This window comes from Agelaius phoeniceus, chromosome 13, assembly GCF_051311805.1.
Source record: "Agelaius phoeniceus isolate bAgePho1 chromosome 13, bAgePho1.hap1, whole genome shotgun sequence".
Lineage (NCBI taxonomy): Eukaryota > Metazoa > Chordata > Aves > Passeriformes > Icteridae > Agelaius > Agelaius phoeniceus.
This window is the reverse complement of record NC_135277.1, coordinates 6010135-6030737: the sequence shown is the minus strand read 5'-3', so window position 1 is coordinate 6030737 and position 20603 is coordinate 6010135. Positions and strand designations below refer to the sequence as shown.

General features: G+C 43.9%; 1 protein-coding gene across 2 annotated transcripts in view; it reads left to right on the top strand.

The window, feature by feature from the left end:
• CHD2 (chromodomain helicase DNA binding protein 2) overlaps positions 1-20603 on the top strand; it is a 71382-nt gene that overhangs the window by 10099 nt on the left and 40680 nt on the right. Inside the window, exons 5-7 of one of the 2 annotated variants that reach the window (XM_077185546.1) lie at positions 3256-6426; positions 6762-6895; positions 19739-19946. In XM_077185546.1, the coding sequence (XP_077041661.1) occupies positions 6834-6895; positions 19739-19946 (270 nt within the window). In that variant the 5' untranslated portion in view covers positions 3256-6426; positions 6762-6833. The other variant, XM_054642445.2, reaches the window with a different exon arrangement.

Below are 20603 nucleotides of genomic sequence, written 5' to 3'. Positions count from 1 at the left end.
GCTCTAATAAAGTTGGCATACTTTGCTTAATGCAATAAAATTTATTATTTAAAAATAATACGCACAAAAGAGGGCATTTGTGAATAAAGCCACGTGTTATCTGGAATTAACCTTGAAATCTGACAAACCTGGCAAATAGCCTTTCTTACCTAAAAATACCCAAACCTACATGAGTTGTGCTTTTACTGCTCTGCTTAAGGAACATCTGAAGGTGGTAAAAGCAGATTTAGGGCTGTCCAGAGCACTTAGTTCCTGCTAAAGATGGTACAGAATAAAATAATGGACTTAGCTGCCAATAGAAGACACTCCTTTCCTCCTGTGTAAAAGTTACCAGGGGTGTTGTTGAGAGTAAAACCTTGCTTTAATGAACTTTTGAAGTGTAGAACTTGAGGTTTGGTTTGCTCAGAACCTCATTTTGTCCATTCAGCTCCCTCTGTTGGAGTGAATTCCCTTTCCCAAGTAGGTTACCTTGGTTAAGAGTCTAAACATCAGATTTCATTCTGGAATAGTTTGTAAATGTGTTGGTGTCTAATGCATGAGAATTGTTGGGCTTCAGTCTTATCCTTTAAGGAATGCGGGGTCACAGTGGACCTGAAATGGCTGAAGCCCTGGGTTTGGCCATAAGCAATGTCTATTGTTGCTCTGATCTTTTAATACAGCAACAAATAATGGCAAAAAAAAGCTGAAGAGAAAAACTTTGTAAACACAGGTGTTTTGTAATTGTTGCCTTGAACCTTTAGGCAGGTTGGGAATGGATGGCATGGAGTGCCAACATGTTACCAGTGGTTTTGAAGGAAACTTTGTCAGGATTACAGGACTACCCAGGCCCCTGATTTATCATGACCAAAAGAACAGTGCTTGGAAACCAAACCAGCAGCTAGTAGATAACAGAAGCTTGAAAAATGGGTAGATGCCTAATTCATTTTACAGAAGGTATGGTAGACTCATGTCATCTAGGGAAAAAAATGGGTTTTTCAGTATCTACCTCAAGTGTAGGATCACTGCATATGTCTTCATGGAGGAGTGTATTTTTGTAACATTATTGAAATTTCTTAGTAAAATATGCCTTAATTCATAAGTAAACAAACACTGTGAAATCTTTTAAAGCAAATGTAAATTTCACAAGTGTAGAGGCTGCTATTAATATTTTGGCCATTCCTGTGGCATCTTTTTGATGTGTAATAACTTGGAGAACAAGAATGTCTTCTTAGTTATAATACCTCATCAGTTCTGTTTACTGCTAATTATTTTACAAGGTTTAGAGAAGCATTTAAGATGAAGGTCATGGGGTTACTTATGAAGTTCTTGGTCCAACCCATCGTAGGTGAACCGAGCAGGGAAATTTGCCCTGAAATTGCTTTTGGCAGGCTAACCCAACTGAAAAGAGCCTTTTAAAGGGTGACTAATACATAACTAAATTACCTTTTTTAGAGGTGGGGAAAGTTGATGTCAGTAATTGGATTTCTATATATTAAGCTTATTAAAAATAACTAAAAATAATTTTAATGATCTTATTATTTATGGGATTTCCATTGTACATATGTTAGTACTTCAGAGTGTTTGATAGTGTCAATAATGGACAACTTTGTGGGTTTTTTTTTCATGTTTTGATACTTCAGTCAAGGCATTACCATGAAAAAACATTCCAAATTTTAATTAATCTTCAAATGCCTAAATAGATTTGAAATTAATTTGGTGAGAACTGGAAGAAAAAAACAAAACCAAACCCAAAGCAACCCCAAAACCAGCTTAGTGTGAGGGAAAAACACCTTTACTTAATACATTGTTTTAACTGAGGATGAGTTGAATGTTTGAAACAGAGCATTTCTTTACACTCGAAAGTTTTGTTTCTGAAAGCAAGAGTGTCCTGGGGTTGAATACTCCTGCAGCTATGCATGTTTCACAGTGCAAAGTGGAATTACTAGATGCCATATTCCACTTCTATGTGCACGACTTTCCTGTTCTATTTAAAACAAGGAAGTCTCTAGAAGAGCATAAAACAGGACATATGGGCACTTGTGAAAGTCAGGCTGGGGCTTGTTGCACTGCTTCCAGTGCTCTTGGCCTTGCTGTAACTGGTTATTTTGAGGTGAGACTGGGGAAGCTGGGATGCTGAGGCAGAGACCACTAGATGGCCCCACTGTTTTTTTGCTGGGCTGTGGGTAATTTCTGCATCCCTTGTCAGAATCTGCCCAGGATTATCAGGGAGCAGAGTGGTGGTGAAGTTGGCTTTCAGGCTAAAATGAGGTTAAACCTATACATATTCAAAAACATAAATTGATGTTGGAGTGCAGATACTCAAAATCACAAAGGCATTTTCAAACCCTTTTTGCATGTCAGCCTACAGTCAGCATTGGTTTCAAAATGATGTTCCTAACACTTAGTAACTTCCTGTACCTAAGTTTTGCATGTGAGGAGGAGTAAGGTTTTACTTGAAGTAAATTGAACTTACATTTCTTGGAAGAAGATAGGAAGATGGGAACATTGGGTTTGTATTTATCCATGTGGATGCTGTTTGTTCAGTTTGGTTTGTCACTCACCTGTGAGCTTGGTTGCAGTTCCATGCTGAGTACAGTTGGAATATGGCTCAGGAGCCTTGCTGAAGGTAGCTAGTGTGACTTGTGACCATTTTTGTCTGATTTCTGGTGTGTCCTTTCCCACCAGTAACCAAACCAGTCGTTCCATTTGCTTGTGTGTGTGCTGTTGCACTGTACATCTTTCATGAGCTGGAAAACTGGGTTAAGATGGTGGAATGTCCTGTGTCCAGTCACCATCTGTCTATAAGAAACCAGTTTTCATTGGTTTTGATGGATCTTTGTTTTTGAAGAAAGGAGCTTGAATAGTACTTAAAAATCGAGGTTTGTTACATGAGCCTTGGTGTTCTACTAAGCAATATCAGTTTCAGGAGATGGGCCAGTGCAATGAAAATGGTTGCAAGAGCAAATTTCTTTGATTTCCCACCACAGATTTCTCTAGTGGTTTAAAAATGTCAAATGGAATTCATGGATCCTGAAAGGGTTCTTGGACTTCTAATATTTTCTCCCACTTTTTTATAGTTTTGGTAAAATTTTCTTTTAATTCTCAAATTGATTATTTGACATTGTTTCTGATAAAAGTAGATATTGTGGACTATGTAACATGGAATGAAGCATCAGTTACATGTTTAAATTATCTTCAAGGTACAGTAGTTGAATGTCTTAGTTTAAAGCAATGATGTGTATTCCAACAGCATTTTTCTTCTAATTTTTCATAAAGAATCCATTCAGATGAAGAGTGTCAAAAGGAATCTACGAATGAGACACCAAGATGGCAGTTCCACTGGGGAGTGAGAGGTTGAGGAAATGGACTAATGCATGAGTGCTGGGATGTCTGTCCAAGAAAAGGATGTTAAAACGTGGACTCTCATGTTATTAAACCAGAGAAGATCTGGGTTGTGATCATCCTATCAAAATGGACTTTGCATTTGAATTAATCAGTGATTATCCAATGATGGATCTGTTTGAGAACTGGGTGGCAAAATTTTCCTTTTGGGTTGTTTTTGCATGACAGGCAAATTAATTTGGTAAAAGATCTGTTGCTACTGCTGTTGAGAAAATGTAATTTATAAAGTGACTTTAAATAAAAGGTTTTGGTTTATTTCACACTTTGTGTTTGTCCTTTCTGGCTGAATATTTTTTATTGAGTTGATATTGAAGTGGGTTACATTTTTGGTTGCTATTAAACTGAGAAATACTTTAGCTAAGTACTGGAGGCAAGGTAAAATTTTGTGCTATACTTGGTATCAAATGTGGTTTTCATTTGCAAATTATGTTCACTTTGCCATGACTTCCAATGAATTTTTATTCGCTGGCTTGTTCATTCAGGTGCTTAATACGAGGGGTTTTCAGTACTTGGCCTATTGTCAGGGCACTGCTGCTGAACTTTGTGAAGTTATTTTAAGATGGAATTGATACCAATTGAAGGCTGAGAAAATACGACAATAAAAGAGTACTTGAATGTTTTGTGTAACTTTTTTAGGTATGTTCTTGGGTTGTGTGTGGGTACAGAAACTTTTCAACAGATTTCCTGGACTACAGACTTCCTGAACAGTCTCTTTGGTCTTAAAATTGTTCTGTGCAAGTGTCCAATCTGCTTCACTGCTCTTGCATGTAGCCTTAGTGTCACAATACTGTGCCATGTGTTTGGTGAGAGAAAATGAGTTATTTTTGATATGGCTACAGATGACATATTAACCTTTGCAAATTAATTCTAAAATGGTTCTAATATTTGAAGTCACAATTTCCTTATAGGTTTCTAGTGGATCTGATAATTTACCTGTAGGCATTTCTTTTCTGTATGTTTCACATGAAACTCGAAGTTGTCTTTGTTTTGTGCTGGAGGGTCAAGATGGTAAACCTGGTGCTGAGAGAACCTTGAAATTGTATTTGAAAACCCAAACAAAATCCTGTTCATAGTCTGTGTTTAACCACATTTGCCTTGCTCAGACTTTTTTGGAAAGACCCATTTTTGCCATGATGAGTTGTTCATACCTGTTCCATCCAGTCATTTTGGTGGTACATGCTTGCCCCAGTTTGGTTTTGCCATGTGTTTTTATGGTGGAGTTGGATTCTGGGACCACCCCAAAGGGTTTCTCATTCAAATGAGTGGATTTCCTTAGTGTTACCAGAAAATGTTTGGAATGGTCTTGCATTGTGGTTTTTCAATTCTTGCAGTTGAGGTGCAAGGAGTCTTCTGTGAATAATTGGTAAAGTGGAAATTTTTTTAATGGCTTGTGGCATTGGGGAGTTCCTAATGAAGCCTCTTGAGAAAGAGGATGGATGGTTGTAGGAGATAAATGGCAGGTCCCTGGAGGAATTAAAGGGGATGTGGTGTTGGTTCTACTGGTCGAAGCCAATGGTTTTGGGCTGTTGGGAGGCTGAGCCATGGGTGTTCCCATAGAACCCCCAACTAGCCCATTGCCCCTTTGTCCTCCAGTGCTCCCCCAGTGGCTGATGGCTCTGTCTTGTTGTGATGCTTATGAATATCCAAGATGTTCTTGTGCTTTAAGGGGTTGGTTTTGGTCGTGGAAGACAACTGGTAGTCAGAATCGAGTGGTCAGGGGATACTTGGATCACTCCATTCCCTTGGTGATACATCGTCTCAGTTCCAGGATGTCGTGTTGGAGATGTCCATTGATCGATTTGCAATTCTGCAGCTTGGCTATTGTGCAGCTTTAAAATTAATTTGTTGTGTTAAAATCTGTTAATGAGCATGAATGGGTTAAGAAAGTGCATTAGAAATGAGCAGTTTGATGGTGTTGGACTGGCTTGAGCGCAGTTCCTTGGCGTAGCTGATGGAAGTGCTGTGGCTGCTGGATTTGAGTTGTTGGGGGAACCACTAGGGAGGCGCTGTGGAGCTGCAGGGCAATCTCAGCTCTGTGGGCTTGGCTTGGGAGCGGGTGATGCTCCTGTCCCCCCCTGCCAGTGCCAGCACTGGGGGGCAAAGGGAAGAGCTCTTGTCTGGGGATTCTGCCACCAAACTGGGGGGAAGCTGCCCCTTGGGTGGGGTGACCCCCAGGGTGGGCTGCTGCTGCCTGCATGGCTGTGAGCTCCACTTCCATGCCTTCAAAATGGCTTGTAACAGCACCACTTCCTGTCCAGGGAGGAAGTAATTTTAGCCCAGGCACTGAAATATTTAACAAATCTTTAAAACAAAAGGCACAAATTCCATTTCTTTCTGGCTTCCAAAGGGTGCCTGAGCCACATGGGGTTAAGGTGCCCCTTGAGCTGGGGTAGTTGGAAGGAGCCAGGGCTGTGGGGTAGCAGGCACCCTTTAGGTGGAGGCTCTCTCTTTTTTTGGTAGAAATGAAGGGGTGGGTCTATGGTACATCACCTGAGTTGTGGGGTAAATGTAGAGAGTGTCAATCAAAGGCAGAGCTCAGAGCTGGGAAGGAGCTCTAGATGGCGGCTGTGCCTTAGAGAGAGCGCGCTCAGCTCCGTGCCTTCCCCAACACTTTACGCAACTTTCCCTAACTTTCAGGCAGCCTCAGGGGGCCCCCACAGCCCCTTGCCTCTCCTAGGCACTAATCGGGGGCCGAGCGGACCTTTTTCGGGCAGAAAAGCAGCTTTTGAGGGCTCCCTTTTCGTGCCTTGCTGGAAAGAAGAAGCCGTGGAGAGAGCCCAGGTCGTTGTTTTTCCAGCTTAGAAGCCATGGCGTACCTCCATTTTTGTGCGCTCTCCTAATGAGCTTTTTCCCCCGGACATTTTTGTACTAATTATCGCTTCTTTTGCTTTATCGGCAGCATATTTTTGGGATTAGAATATATATTTTTTTTTCATTTTCTGAAATTTGTATTTTATCGGTATAATTACAAATATTTTGGATCTGATGTTTTTCCACTACCCGAAACTAATATCGACTTGGTCCTGGCGGCGGTGCATGGATCAGGTAGGTGAGCAATTAATAATAATAATTTTTAGATTTCTGCCGTTTTGAGTACTTTGATTTTCGACCGATTTGTGCTGTATTGGGATGACGCAATAAGATACAGAGATTATTTGCATCCAGTGTTACTTTGGGAAAGTTTGCAGGATGCTCCTCTCCTGTGTTTATTCTCGGATTTTTCTTGTAAAAATGATTATTTGTTTTAAATCTCCGGTTTGCCGTGTTGATCAGTGCTGTGTATTGTTATAACAATATCATTGCAGCGTCAGGACTTTGTTCCTGATAATGAAAGCCAGTGAAACGAACTGGGACCTTACCTTTCTTTCAACTTTTGACAGTAAATACCTGGGCACAGGACTTCAAAGCAAACAGACACCCCTGACCCCCTTTTAATATTTAAGAATAAAAAGATGATGAGAAATAAGGACAAAAGCCAAGGAGAGGAGGGTTCAGTCCACAGCAATGCATCGAGGTATGACCTATCAACTTTCTTTTTTTTTTTTTTTTGTAAAACCTGTGAATACCCTGTTTACTTTGACAGCCTTGGGTTACTGTCAGTGCTTAATAGAAAACATTTTACTGATTTTGCTTCCTTTTTAAGGAATGACCTTGAGATTGTTAGCATGCCACACCCTAATTTTTTTTGGTAGCAATTTCTGAAACTTGTGTTGTGACTTAAGGGCCCATGTCCTAGGCAAAAGGTACTGTACCTTTATTCAGGGCAGCCCTTGCCCCTGTATGATGTTTTTCCAGCTTTTGAATTTCAGTTTTCAGGTTTTTTGTGCTGTGAAAAATGACCTTGTCGGTTTAGCCATTGCTGCATTGCACCATTTTACATACAAGGCAAATTTTTCTTTGAAGAATCTCAGAAGTCTAAACTTTAACTGAGGGCCATACAGAAGCCTGGTGTAGTAGTAAATTATAGTAAATAGGCACAAGAAAAAGTTACATGAATGAAAAAAAGCTTATTTTAAAATATAAACTGGAAAGAGCCTGTTTGTCGGATACCTCTTACTTCAAATTTTATTTGAGCTTGTTGAACTTTGATTCTGTGGAGGTATTTTAGAATATTTTTATACAATTTAACCAGACTTTGTCCTGCTGGTGATGGCATTTTGTATCATAAAATATACACTGGGACTGTTAACAAGAGGCACCAAATGATTTGCTTGTTTTGTTTAACGTATTTTTGCTCAGAGTATTTTTATTTACTTTTGTCAAGTGATGAGATTATTTACAGATTTTTAGAAACTTAACCTTGATGTGGGAAAAGTATGAAATACTGAAAATGTTTGTTTGCTGGGAATGCAGAAGCACAATTACCAAATAGCTCATTTTATATTTAAAAGGTCGGCTCTTCCAAAAATTGGAAATTAAACTATATGCATTTTTGGGTTCGGTTTGTAAATATCACTGAGTTTTGCATTTTGTTAATTTCAGTTGAATCTTGGTCTGTTTCTTTTTCTCTGGTGTTGTCTTGCTGCATTTTTAACCGACATTAATAAAAAAGAACTCTGAACTGTCTGTTGTATCACATGTGCTCTATGTGATGTTCAGGTGTTTGAATAGTATTCTTGATGTCCAGTATTCAACCTTCCTTAAGCACACGAACTTGAAATAGTGTGGCTATATATATTATCAAATTATTGTAACCTTCTAATATAAACTTGGATGGTGTTCTGGGTGTATTTAAAATGCAGTCAAATTTTAAATTTTAAAATAAATGTGGGTAAGATTGTTTAATTTGAAATTATTAATAACTAAATTAGCCTCAGGGATTGTTGAAGCACTTAAACAGAGCTTTTCTAATAATGCAGTTTAAAAACACATCAGATTTTCCCTTGTGCTTCCTTTACTGTAAATGCTGCACACAAAATATTATGTAAAAAGTCACCATTTATAAAAATTATTTTTCAGATTATATACATTTTTATGCTTTTTTGAAGTTGATATTATCAACAAGAGCAGCAATTGACATACTTTGTTGAGGAAATTGAAAGTATTTTCCCAGTGTTGGAAAGGAATAGGAGCTAAAATCTGAGCCATGTAGCAGGAGTCCCACAGGGGGTTTTGTCCTTAGGGGTATGAGATTTGCATAACGTCTCGTGTGCTTTTGGGGTTTTCATTGAAAGGTTATTTATCATAATTGATCATTTACATTTAACACCTGTTGTGTGAGGTTACCCTTCTCCCCCTTCACATCTTTTTTTTTTTCTCTGAATTAACCTGCTGTGTGTGACACCAGCACACCTGAAGTGTGGGAACAATTGAGCACAGGATATTTGCAAGTGAACCCTGTTGAGCTTATTTGTGAGGTGTGAGTCAGCTCAATGTCATAAAATGGGCTTTACTTCCTGAGGTTGACCTGAAGTAGGGGAAATGATTTCTAGGAAGTAAAGCCACCACTTTGCTGTATTGTAACCCCGAAATGCACCGGTGTCTGCACTTCTCATGCTGCTGAGACCAGCTTGGTATCCATGGAAGTACCTGAACATGGAAGCTGCACAGTCCTGGTGGGAACCCTGGGTGGTGGAGGAGGTGGATATGGCCGGTGCCATTCACCTGGGCTGGAGAAGGGTGTTAGAGTGGAAGAAAATACAGTTCTTGAACACCACTGTAGTGCCCTAACTGAGGAATTGACTCCTTTTCCAGTTCTAAGGGAATACAAAGGCCTGTGTGGAATAAACAGAAATGCCTGAGAATTGTCCCAAAGCAGATGATTTATTCTTGGAGAGAGAGATGGTGTTAACTCTTTACAGTTTGTAAGCTGAGGCTTGTACTCCTGCCTCTCTCCAGGTGCCCAGCAACCTTGTCCTTTGAGCTTGGACAGTAAATCCAACTTGGAGCTGAGTGATTTCATGCAACTTTGCCCAAGGTAAAAGTTGCTCTGGGTCTGCTGCAGTTCCTGCTGACCCCCACCTGTGTGCCTGAGATTTGCTCAAGTAATTGAACACAATCTGCTGTATTTTCTAGCATCTTCTGTGCTGCATGTCTGAAAGGCAGGTAGTGTGAAGGTACATCATCCATGGTCTGCCCTCATGGGAAGTGCAGAGGCCAGAGGCAGGCTGGGGCCCCCCTGAAGCCCAGGAGTGAGTTTTGCAGGGATAGCAAGTAACAGGCGTGGGATACGTAGTTTTCCTTTCCCTTGGCCTGTATCTGTTGCAGTTGTTCTCCCACCTCAGAAATACCCTGCGTGGGAACGGTTTGAGCTGCAGACCCTGCAAGGCTGGGCCGGCCCTTGTGTCTGTTTCCAGCTCTGGGCTTCTCTAGCATTAAAACTTATTTTTTGGGGGGAAAAGTAGGTTGCAGTGGTCTAGTTCCAAGGCCATTTTCTGTGCAGGGCTGGAGCTCCGAGGTCTGAAATGGCTGTTTTTGCTCAGCAGCCACCTCCCAGCGCAGGGCTTTGCGCAGCACAACACCCTCGCCTGACGTGGCAGCCATTTTATGGAGATGTCGGAGCACACGAACCGGCATTTTGGCCGGGGGGGGGGAGAGCAGGGAAACGATCGCGTTAGGCACAAACTGCCCCCGGTGTGTGGCGCCGGGAGCAGGGGGGCAGCCCGTTGTGGCTGGGGCAGCGGCGGGGCCGGGGCGGGCGGCCGGGGCTGGCGGCGTTGGCCGGCGCTGCCACAAAATGGCTGTTCTTTGTGCCGCACCGCTCGGGCGCCGCGGGAAGCGGCCGCGGGGTTCAAAGGCCGCCCTGCGCCGGCCGCGCCGCCATTGGCTGCGCGCGCCGCGCGGGCCCCCGGGAGCGGAGCGGGCCGGGAGCGGCGGCTGCCGCGGCCTCCCCCCGCTTCCGCTGCTCTGCCGGGCGTGGGCTCGCTCTGCTGGCATTTTAACGGGCTTTCATTTTAATACTGCCAGCTATTTTCAGCAGTCACTTGAAAAGAAGCAGGGCTATTTTTTGCTGCGGATTTTTTATTTTCTTTTTTTCTTTTTTTTTTTAAACTTCAAAAGGAATTGTAGAACGCCATAGTATTCCCGGAACATCTGTCTTTTTTTTTTGTCTTTTTTTTTTCTTTTTATAGAAATGTACAGCTTTCAGTATCCTTAAATCACCAAAATTCACTGTTTGCTTTCAGTGTGTATTTTGCAACTGATTTTCTTTCAGCTGAGTAGAAAAATTGAACACATTTGTTAAAATGCTTCAAACTGTGGGTTTCAAGTTTTTATCCGAGTTATTTTTTGGCCATGTGCATGTGCCGAGGCTTTCAGTTTCATTTGCACCGCCGCATTCTTCAACAAGGATTTTTTTCTCTCTCTCCCTTTCTAAGCTTTAACCCTTTGTGAAACTGTCCAGAGCCTTTTTTGAAAAGGAAAAATGCTTGATCAGTGCGGGACACAAAAGGAGTAATGTGCAAGGAATTCATATGAATCATGATGTAATCTGTGTGCAGCACAAAGGAGATTGTTCTTGTTTTGCTTTGTTACTTCTGTTTCACATTACCCTCGTGAAGGAAGTGTCTCATCTAATTACGCATGCACAGTCCTGAGGCTTTCAACTCCTCTGTTCCCTGTTTTGTGATTGCTGCCAGAGATGGATACAGTATATACAGTGCTATAAAAAGAGCTCACCAACTGCAAGAAGCTACATTTAGCTGTAGTTCATTGTCTTCTGGATTGGTTTTTTTTTTTTAGTTAAATATCTTAAGCTAATTAATCAAATTGCATAGATTTTCTAAAATGCATGCTTTTGCTGAATAAAAATTGGAGAATGGGAATAAAGAGCTCACCTGGGTAATTGTGTAACCCAGTTTGTGTGGCACAGGCTGTGCTGGGGCTGGGGCGTTGCCATGGCTGGGTGCACGTGTGTGCAGGCATGTTCCCAACTCCGGGAGTGCCTCCAGCCAAGGCAAGGTGGTTCACATGGCAGCCTGGAGCCTGTTCCCCTTTCTGTCGGGTTGATGTTTCACCTGCCGCACTCTGAGGGCCACAGTTGCCCTTATCTGCACCTTGCCCCACTTCCTCCAGCGCTGGGGCCAGCTGCGGCTCGGTGGTGCCGTTTCCAAGAACGTGGATCCCGGCTGTGCCTCGGGAGCAGCGCCGGGGCTGCCATAACCACATTTCTGTGTTCAAACAAACACTAACACTGGCAGCTTCGACGGGGCTCGGAAGGAGGGCCAGGAAGGCCCCGATCCTTCATTTCAATCTCCCTAACTCCGTATAGGGACAAACCAATTCCTGTCTTTGTTTGTGTGTTTCACCCCTCAGAAAGTTGTTCATGGCACTAGCAGGTTACTGAGCTGCCAAACTTGTCTCTGAGGAGTTTTTATACTGGGACACCTCTTAATTCAGGTTTATCAGTGCTGGTGTTGAGGAGCAGGTGAAGTACCTGAGACAGCAAACAGGAGTCTAGGGACTGAGCAAGCTTCTGATGCCATGGACTGGCTGCTTTTGAACTCGAGACAGCCCAAGTAAACCTGCTTTGGGTGAGTTTGGCAGCTTACATTGTCATTGCATCTCCTGATACATAACCTGAAGGTGTGTGTTATCTTCTCCATCTTGTTTCAGGTTGCACACCACGATCCCAGCAGGAATTGCAATGTTAAATTAGGCTGCTAAGTTCTGGAGATGGAAAAGGCTTCTAAATCTCTCCTTGCCCCTAGCTGAAATCCAGCTCAGGAAGGAGCTGATAATGACTGGAGAAAGCTTCTGTTCTGCTTTATCTCTCCTCTCCTTCAAGGAAAATAAATACAAACAGCACAGCACTGGGGGAGGGGAAGGCCTGGGTTACCATAATTAGATAGAAGCAGCCTTCCAGCAAAGGATGTGCTGTTCTACTGACATGGTGTCTTACATCAATCTTTCTGGTGTGCTTTTATTAATAGACATGTGCTAAAATGCCATGTGAAGATGCTCTTTCAGTAGGTGCTGGTGTGTATGTAAAGCTCACTTTCACATCCTGTAGAGGAGACTTGAAATAAAAGAAAAAAAGCCCAGAGAAAAAGTTTACCCCTAGTGACTCGCAGTGAAGCTTTTGTAAGTCTGTCACACTGTTAATGCCTCATTTTCTTAGAGCAGGGAGTATCTTTTGGATATAATGAGCCAAATGTGGCTGATTCTTTCCAAATGTGCAGCAGCTCATTTTACATTACAGCTTGTGTAGCACTGCTGCTAAATTACAATTTTCAATCTTCACCTTCCTTTATATTTACCTGTGGGCTGAGATAACCTACTCTGTACTACATGTGCTTTTCTTACCTTGACTGATAGGGGTTAAAAATTAAAAAGTTTTTAACAGTGATCTCAGATTCCTTTCTGGTACTGTGCTGGAAGTGCTGGCATGGCGTTTGATCTTGGCAGGGCTCAGTTCAGTGTGTCTGCCAGGCTCCACAGACGGGATGGGGTGGGATGCTTAACACTTCATTGCTCACCAACCTTTACCCCAGCTATGAACAAGGGTGTTGCAATGTCAAGAATCCCCTGACTCCAGAACACCCGACCTTAGGAAAAAGCTGTGTTGCAATTAGTTATGTTTCTTGCAAGTGTTATTGTTAGGTATAGATGACTTAATAGAATTGCTAATACGTTAATTATAGGAGTCGTTTGCATCTCTCTGATGGGTAGGAATCTCTCTACTTCACTGCGGAGTTGTCACCGGTTGAGATTTGAATGCCATGTGCTGTCTGTAAAACTTTAGGCTTACATCTCTTGGTTAAAAACAGATTTTAAGAGTCACTTGGAATAACCCCCTCAGGCCACATCAGGCTCCCTTATTTTGAACTGCACGTCACTTGGAACCATAAAGGAATTTCTGCACCATCGTGGTCCTAAATTTCCATATACACTCCATGTCTTTAATCTGAGAAGTTTTAAAGGAAGTTTACAAATGTTAAGGGAGAAAAGGCACCCACTTTTTCAGTACTAATTGTGTGTGCAAACTCCTGCCCTCTCACGCATCCGTGTGTCCTTTGCCAATGGGCTGCACCAGCATGGAGAGTCCCCTTTGTGCTGCCACTGAGCCTCAGGCTGGCTGTCCATGGGGGACATGGCGCAGCGGGGCTGGAACGGGAAGGGCGGCGGCACAGGGACAGCCCTGCCCGCTCTCTGAGGAAGGGACGCACCCCCGGCTCCTGCTCCTCTCCTTGGCTGGGGCTGAGGAGGAGCTGGGAGCTCCGCCCGCTGCTGTGGGATGTGGAGCCCGGAAATGCTTCGGAAATGCTTGGCTGCCTCCCGGCGAGGGAGAGATGGGCCCTTTCAAACCCTGAGAACTGCAATTGTTCTCCCCTTGCTGTGCAGGGAAAGGGAAGGATGCTGCCTTGGAGATAATCAATGGCGCTCCTTAATCAACCAGACAGGTTTTGACTCCTTTTGTCCTTCTGCTGGCTTTTCATTTTTTTTTCTTTTTTTCTCTGTCCCCACTAAACATCCCAAGCATTTTCAGCCTCTGGGCCTAAAGATCAGAGGGCTAGAGAGCCAGCTCTCCCCATCATGAATGAATTGCTCTTTTTGCTTGCTTATGCAAACACAACACAGCGTCTTCCTAGTGGAGGAAAAACCCCCACCAGCTTTGGGAAGGTCTGTATCATTCAGGATAGCCCAACGTGCTTTGCTGAGCTGCAGCAGAGCAGTGAGGGATATATTTAGCTCTGCCTTTGGCATTTGGGAGTCCTGTGCTGAGATAAGTAGCAGTGGCCAGAACAGGCTGGAAGTTTGCAGACACAGGTGGATTCTCCAGGAGAGCTTCTCACATGCCCGTTTAAGGGGAGTAAAAAAAAGTTGCTGATCATAAAATGAGGTTAGGGAAATATTTTTATGCTGCTTTGAAAAACTTGTTGGTAATCTGGAAGGGCCAACCCTATCACCACGGGAGTTTGTTGTGCCCCTTTAAAGCTGGCCCACGTTTGGACAAATCATATTTTGAGTATTTAGAGTTGTTTGAGACTCACTCCTAAACAGTATGAGGAGCCTAATTGTGTTTAGAATATTCTAGTTTAAGTTCTTGCTCGAAGATCAATGTGTAAAAGTACCATGCATAGGTATGGAGAGTAGAGGAGCAGGAGTATTTTTCTTCCTTCCCTTCCCCCCATTTCTACTTTTCCCTGCACGAAATAAACTGGGAAAAGCTCTTTCACCAAATGACCCTTCTTCAAGGCTTCTCACTCAGAAAATCTTTGCCTTGGGAGACAAGCAAGCACCAATCGCTTTTTAGCAGACTTTCAGAATAAAATCAAGGGAACTGAAAAAGCTAGGAATGCATTTATTTATATTCAGTGTCACAATCTGTCCTTTGCTTGGCTCTCCTGCACACTCCATGTGCAGTGTCTGTATGGCCTTGTCTATGATTACTGTGGTATTTGCTCAGTCTGTGCTACTCATATTATCTTCTCTTTATCTAGTGATCTGTAACTAGAACCCATCTTGTGTTCTTCTCCCTGGCTTGTTTAGCCTAAAGGTTAAATTTAGTTTAGTGCCTTTTTACAGCTACCCTGTGACTTGAGTGCACATATCAACATTGATGGTGCTTATTTGTATTTGCAATATATGTAGCCATTTCATATATATGTTTATATAGAAACAGAGAATGGTTTGGGTTGGAAGGGACCTCAAAGATCATCTCATTCCAACCTCCCTGCCATAGGCAGTGACACCTTCCCCTAGACCAGGCTGCTCAGAGCTCCATCCAACCTGCCTCAAATGCTTCCAGGGAATGGGGCATTCACAACCTGTCTGGGCAACCTGCTCCAGTGCCTCAGCAAGCTCACAGTAAGGAATTTTTTCCTAATATTTAATCTAAACCTACTTCCTTTCAGTTTGAAGCCATTCCCATGTGTCCTGTCACTACATGTTCTTGTAAATAGTTTCTCTTCATAATAGGGAACATCACATTTGTAGATCAGATATTCAAAGGAAATGTTTAACAGCAGCCAATCTTCATCTCAGTCGATGTGTTTGCCCTTTCTGTGGTTTGTCACAGTGTTTGTGTGTCCCACAGTTTGTACAGGTCACTTTAGGAAGACAGATCTGTTTAAATAGTTTTAAGTTGGTGGCCTGCACAGGCCTTGCTGCTCTGTGCTTTGGAGTAAATCTCAGGTTGGTTCTGCTGGTGGATGGGAGTGGCAGCTGGCAGCCTGAGCTGAAGAGCTGTGCAGGCTCAGGAGCCCCTCTCAGGTAGAGTTGGCTCTGCCAGACACTCTTGGGCTGACCCAGCAGCTCCTCCAGCCCTGGGCTGCTCACCCCCTTCTCAGGATCACTGAGATTGGAAAAGACCCCTGAGATCATTGAGTCCAAGCTATTGTTGCATTGTCCACTCTGCAACTCACCTGCCCTGCCAAGTGCAGTTTATTTCTACTGTTCCTGTTCAGGCTTGGTCCTGCCTGGGCTTAAGCTGGCAGTGACCTGCTGTTTCTCTGGGCTGCCCAGGTGTGGTATCAGGAAGCCCAGCAGGTCCAGCCAGTGCTGGGAACACGGTGAGCAGGGATGGGAGCAGGGAGGGGCTGTGTCCCAGCCACCTGTGCGGGGCATTCTGGTGCCAGTGAGCTGCTGCTGTGCACCTGGGTGTCACTTACCCACAGCACTGGTGACGCTGTGGCCAGCAATGCACAGGAGTTCAATAGAACAGTTCCTGCTGTCATCCAGCTCCTGATGTTATCCAGCCATGGGATAATCTGCCAAGGTCCTTCTCCAGCCTTCACAGGGTGGTTTGCTGGTGCCGAATCCCTGCAGAGATTGCGAAGCCCAGTGGAATGTTGCTGTTGGGATTCAAACTTGTTTAGATTCAAAACATTCACAACAGTTCTTAAAGCTGGGAGGAGCTTTGCTTGTGGGAGGGTGTTGGGTTATTAATCCTCCTTTATTCCCCTGTCTGAATTCAAGTTCTGTCCCTCAAAAGCCACATTTTAAATGCTGGGGCAGAATGGTCCCAGTTAGAGCCATTCCCCAGTCAGTTCTTGGTTTCACAAATGCATATTGGGGTCATTTTTTCAGCTGTCTCACACCTTCTGGAGGCAGATCTACTGTTAGTTCTTACTGAGAACTTATAAAATGATTTGCTGCTTGCAAAGATGATCCCCTATAAAAGGAAGTCATATGTGAAATATTAAATGCAAAGTCTGGAGGCTTCAGGCATGTGGTAATTGCCTTTTAAACTCAGATGCCTCACTGTAAAGGGTCTTATCGCTGCCTTTCAGCTACTTATTTCTTAGAAGGATCATGTTCTTCTTGGTAAGGAATGATTTAGTTTTGCTCCCCTTCAAGTCGGGAGCAGGCTCTTAATTAAACCAGACTTAAAGCCTAAAGTATTTCTTAGAAACCAGAGGAATGTATTTGGCTGAGTCTTTGCAGATCGCAACTTTTTTTTAGGAGTTTCTTCAAAGAAATTGCCAATGGTCCATCTGTTGCTTTCTTTTCATGTTCATGGGTGTTTTTGGAGGAGGGTGGTCTGGCTGAATTGTGATTTTTGTGATAAATAATTATCGCTTATTTCTTACTTTTAGTTTAATTGGAAGTAGGTCTTGTTTGGATGCTAACTCAGGGGTATTAAACCAGGACAAATTCCAGAAATAACTTCTGAAAAGAGGACTTAGGTCTCTAGGTATATACAGTGTTAGGCCTGATTTGACATCTAATGTTGCTAATACATTATATTCTGTTGGCAGGTAGAAATGCTTCCTGATTGTACCAGTGACAGTTAGAAAGGATTCTTTTATGAAAACAGGCCTTTCAGTTATTTTTTTTTATCTGATCAACATAGAAAAGAAGATAAACACATATTTTGCCTCAATAACAGGTTGTTCCTTAATAAAAAAAAAAAAAAAGCTACAGCCTTCAAAAGGACATAATCACTTCTCATCTGTATTTCTTTCCTTAGTAGGGGAAGCAGGTGTGCAGGCAAATATCTGCACATATAGATGCATATGCCACCAGAGAAGTCTCCCTCTTTTCAGATGACACAGTTCACAGCCTGAAAAAAAGAATTAGTGTTCAGACAATGTTGTGGATAAAGCACATGAATTATGGCTCTTAATGTGCAGAGAGCCTGTGTCCCTGTGTCCTTGAAATAAAGCTTAAGGCTTTGAGGAACAAAGAGCTCCAGAGCGGGAGGAGGACAGTAATTACTGTTCTGCCTCTAAACAAATACTGTCAGAGCTGTCTGGCCTCAGTCTTGCCTGGGCTGTTAAAATTCCTATTCCAGCTATTGCTCAGAAATCTGACTGAAGGAAAAACTGTCTTCATCTTCCATGTGTCCCTGTGGGACACAGGACACCAACAGGCCTCAAGCAGAGCCTGATGTTGCCACTTATATTGTGACAGCAGAGGTTTGGATGCCCCCAGATCCCCTTCCTTTGTGGAGGCCCGGTGGGATGGTGTCTGCTGAGGCCTGCCCATGGACACCATCTGTCCCCAGAGCTGCTGGAGTGCCATTGCCAGGAGCAGTGTGGCACCACCATGGATCATGTGTGTGGCACCACCATGGGTTATGTGTGTGGCACCACCACAGGTCATGGCTGTGGCAATGGAGAGCTGTGGTGGACAAAGAGGGGGACTGTTGTAAAGCCCACACAACAAGGGGTGTACTGGGACATTGTGCTTTTGGTTCTCATGGATAACCTCCATCCATGGACAGGGCCTGGGCAGCCTGGGATGGCCGTGGTTCAACCTGAATTTCCAGCCTGCGTGTGGGACGCAATGTGATAACCCTGTTCCCTCAAACCCAGGCTGGGACAGTGAAACAGCAGCCACGGGTGATGGCTGCCCTTGCTGTTTGCGGAAGGGGCTCCTTTTGTGCCCCCTCAGGCTCGGAGGGCCGCGCTCCCCACGGTTCCCCTTCCCCGGGGCAGTGCCAGGGACCCATCCCAGGGTTCCATTCCAGGGACCCATCCCAGGGATCGGGCTCAGCCCCGCGGTCGCAAGATGGCGGCGGAGGGGCGATCACGAAATGGCGGCGGCGGCGCCTGAGGGCGCGCGGGTGCTGCCCCCTGCCCGCCTCGCGGCCCACAGCCGCGGAGCCCGGGGTTTGTCCGGCCGGGAGCGGGGAGGGCCGCGGCTGCCTCCGGGCATCCCCACACGGCAACGACCCCTGCGGAGTCGGATGGAAATGTACACGTGCACATGCTTTCTTTGGGTTGTTTTTTGGTTTCGTTTTATTTTTTTTTTTAATTTTTCTTTGTATTGTTTCTCCCTTGAATCATGAAATCTGAGCAAAGCCTTTCATGTGCTTTGTTACTTTTGTACAAAAGTAGAAAAAAAAAATAAAAAACCTGTTTAATCCCTCTGCAAAGTTTTCCTGACTCTTCTTTCATTAGTGTTGTACCTAAGCAAATCTTTAAATATCACAAACACATCTGGCTGCCAAGTGGAAAGCTGACTGGGAAAGGGGTGCTCCTTATTCCAAAAGTTTGTGGCATCATCATTGTGTTTTTGTTTGTGGCAGTGGGGTTTTAATGCTACCTTGCAGCACACCTGTGGTAAGGTGTCCTGAGATTTCAGTTTGGTTTTTTGGCTCTTAAAATAAAAAATATATATGTTGGGAATGATTGGGAAAAGGTATTTGAATATTTTGGCCAGCTAAAATAGTTTGGCCTCTCATTGTTTTGTTGAGGAGCTTTCATTTAAGGGGATACACTGGGTGTTAACCCATTTTTATATGAAGATATTTTAAAAAAACAAAAAATGGGGGAACTATACCTACTTAATATTCTGCTCTCCCATTATTGGCTTGAGAAATGCAGTCTGCACAGCACTGGTGTAATCCTTTAAAGAGGAGCTGCTCCAACCACAAGCCCATATAAGCTTCTTTCTTCTCCCCTGTTGCTGAATTAATTATTTTTGCAAAAAGCATTATATTTAGCATCATTCATGGTGTTATGGGCATAGTGTTTTTGATACTGGCCTCTTCCAGAAAGCAGATATCTGGTTTATTTGGAACCACTGGCCTCACAGGATGCAGTGGAGAGCCGTGCTGAAGCAACTGCTCATCGTTAATATTGGAGGATGGTCTGTGGATGCTGCAGCCCCCACTGTGCTTTCTCTGCCTCACTCCAAGACACCCAGATCTATCAGGAGAACCTGTGCTGCTGGTACTGCTGATGCTTCTCCTCACCTACCACCACTGCTTTTGTTCTGGTGATGAGCAGGAGATCCTGGACAGGGATTTTTGGGGCTGCACTCTCACTCGTGTTCACTGCCAGTCCTGGGAAGGAATTGCCTCTGCTGCAGAATGCCGATGTGGGGTGTACACACAGGGTCCACACTTGCATTCAGGCTTTTCTAAACCTGTTGTTGTGGCTCAGGATGTGTCTCAGGTTTGCTCCCTTCGTATTTCACAGCTGTGTCAGTGCAGTTAAAATGTAACCTCTTCTTTCTCTACCATTAGTCACTCGGCATCCGAAGAAGCCTCTGGCTCTGACTCTGCAAGCCAGTCTGAAAGTGAGCAGGGCAGCGAGTCAAACAGCAGCTCCGAGTCCTCTGAGAGTCAGTCTGAATCTGAAAGTGAATCAACGGGTTCCAAATCCCAGCAGACCCCTCCTGAAACCAAAGAAAAACCAGCCTCTAAGAAGGAAAGGATAGCAGATGTTAAAAAGGTATTACCCCTGCTGCTCTGCACGGACACGTTACTCCTGTCCCCACCACGGAAGGTCAGGCAGCAGGACCTCAGTGAAGCTGTGCCCAACATCCTGGCCACTTTGCACATGGACCAAACAGCCTCTGACCTCCAGTGTCCCCAGGGGCTGTTTGGGCTGTGTGCTGGAGCCCTGCTGCTGTCACCCTTGAGAGCAGGAGCTGCTGTGTTTGTGGAACAACCCCTGGGTCACCAAGTAGATGGTGGCAGGGCTGACTGGTGTGAATGAGAGGCAGGTGCCTGTCATCAGTACATGATCCTGTCATTTCATCCTCTCCCTCTGTCTTTCCACTCTATCCTGTCTCTCCTCAGAAGCAGTAAAGCCTCTCCATGGGATAAGTACTCAGGAAGAAGGTTTGAAGTTTGTCTAGGGTTTAAAGTTTGAACCACTTTGGTTTTTTTTACATCACTCTTCCTCTCAAAAAAGCATAGGAAAAACAAACAAAAACGAACTTCCATTATTTATTAAGTCCAGAACAGAACAGTGCTTCTTTGTTGTGGGTTTTTTCCCCCTGTACCTTCCCAGCTCCTCCCTAGCAATATTCCTCAGATAGTCAAGTTTTCCCTCCACTTGCTGTCCAGCAGGAAAAGGGATTGTAGATGTTACTGCTCATGGTAT